This window comes from Piliocolobus tephrosceles, chromosome 9, assembly GCF_002776525.5.
Source record: "Piliocolobus tephrosceles isolate RC106 chromosome 9, ASM277652v3, whole genome shotgun sequence".
Classification (NCBI taxonomy): domain Eukaryota; kingdom Metazoa; phylum Chordata; class Mammalia; order Primates; family Cercopithecidae; genus Piliocolobus; species Piliocolobus tephrosceles.
This window is the reverse complement of record NC_045442.1, coordinates 33233741-33235488: the sequence shown is the minus strand read 5'-3', so window position 1 is coordinate 33235488 and position 1748 is coordinate 33233741. Positions and strand designations below refer to the sequence as shown.

Genomic DNA, 1748 nt, shown 5'->3' with positions numbered 1-1748 from the left:
TTTATTTATTTATTTATTTATTTATTTATTTATTTATTTATTTATTTTTTGAGACGGAGTCTTGCTCTGTCGCCCCGGCTGGAGTGCAGCCGGATCTCAGCTCACTGCAAGCTCCGCCTCCCGGGTTCACGCCATTCTCCTGCCTCAGCCTCCGGAGTGGCTGGGACTACAGGCGCCCGCCACCTTGCCTGGCTAGTTTTTTGTATTTTTTTAGTAGAGATGGGGTTTCACCGTGTTAGCTGGGATGGTCTCGATCTCCTGACCTCGTGATCCGCCCGTCTCGGCCTCCCAAAGTGCTGGGATTACAGGCTTGAGCCACCGCGCCTGGCCGAAATTCCATTTTAACAGCGCCAAAGTTTCTTCTCTTGGTTCTCCTCAGCACCCATCCCTCATGTCCACGACTTGCTCAAAGGGTGAACAGCAGTCAGCTCTACCCCATACCCTGGGCTACAGAGAAATACAGACCTGGAAATACTAAGTCAGAGGCAGGGAAAAGGTAAGGGCAGGCTCATAAACCACAGAAGGGAGAAACAAAAGACCCACATGATGGGTCACAGCAGAGGTAGACTTAAAAGTAACAATCCTGTTCACCCTCTCAGAAGCCACGTAAACAGAAGATCCCTGGGGGAGAAGATATTCTGCCCCAGGTCCTTACAGAGTGTAGTATTAGGGAGAGTGAAGAACTGACTCTATGCCCTGCCTCCAGGCCTGACAGTGTCTTGGACAGATCCTAGAAGGCCAGGCAAAAAGGAGTAAAAAGCAGGCACTCAGCTGGTTTGGAGTCAAGCCTACAGCATCACATACCTGGCAGCAAGGAAAAGAGTCGGGAAAAACAAACAGAATCTGTTGCAAAAGTCCCCTCTTCTGCAGGGAGCAGTTAAGTAACAGCAGAAGTGGCCTCCTAGCAAGAGAGGCTGCCTGGTTTAGACCAGCAGCTTTTGAGCAATGATGAGGACTGCCTTCAAGATAGGCATGAAGCTGGACACTTCGCTGAAGCTGCTGCAGCCCGCCACCTGGGCATGCACTGCGAGGCCCTGCTCAAAGCTTCCTGCATCCACGCATCGGGCAACCTCATGGAGCCCAGCCACGACATGAGGTGAGAGCTGTGGAGGGAATGACCCCTAGGTTAGCGAGCCCAACCCAGTCCCTACCCTGGCAGCATGGAAGGGATAAGGGAAGACTTAAGTTCTGGGCCCAGTCCAGGCAAGATGCACATATTTTGTGGGGAACCCAGGTCAGTGAGACCTATGGGAAGAAAAGACACTGGGCTTCCTTTGGCCATGGTCATGGTGGAAGGGTAGGAGGCAGTGGGAGCACAGGTAGGTGTACTTACTGTCCCCTCACAGAGCTTCTCATATAGACACTCCAGACGCTGGGCTGCCTCTTCCAGCTTCCTTTTTGTCTTCTGCAGGGAAAGAAGTGGATTCCAACCCCCGCCCCTAAGCTAACACCACACAGGGCCATAAAGAATCACAGCATATTAGGCCAGGCGCGGTGGCTCACGCCTGTAATCCCAGCACTTTGGGAGGCCGAGGTGGGCGGATCACAAGGTCAGGAGATTGAGACCATCCTGGCTAACATGGTGAAACCCCATCTCCATTAAAAATACAAAAAATTAGCCAGGTGTGGTGGCGGATGCCTGTAATCCCAGCTACTCAGGAGGCTGAGCCAGGAGAATGGTGTGAATCCGGGAGGCGGAGCTTGCAGTGAGCCGAGATCGCACCACTGCACTCCAGCCTGGGCAACAG

At 52.6% G+C, this 1748-nt stretch overlaps 1 protein-coding gene across 1 annotated transcript in view; it reads right to left on the bottom strand.

Moving 5' to 3' along the window:
* Positions 1-923: 923 nt before the first annotated feature.
* The window catches only part of SEC31B (SEC31 homolog B, COPII coat complex component), a 33870-nt gene continuing 33045 nt past the window's right edge, over positions 924-1748 (bottom strand). The window contains exons 25-26 of the mRNA XM_023206430.2: positions 1334-1405; positions 924-1103 (exon numbers count right to left, since the gene is read on the bottom strand). Coding sequence (XP_023062198.1) covers positions 924-1103; positions 1334-1405 — 252 coding nt within the window. The remainder of the gene's footprint in view (positions 1104-1333; positions 1406-1748) is intronic.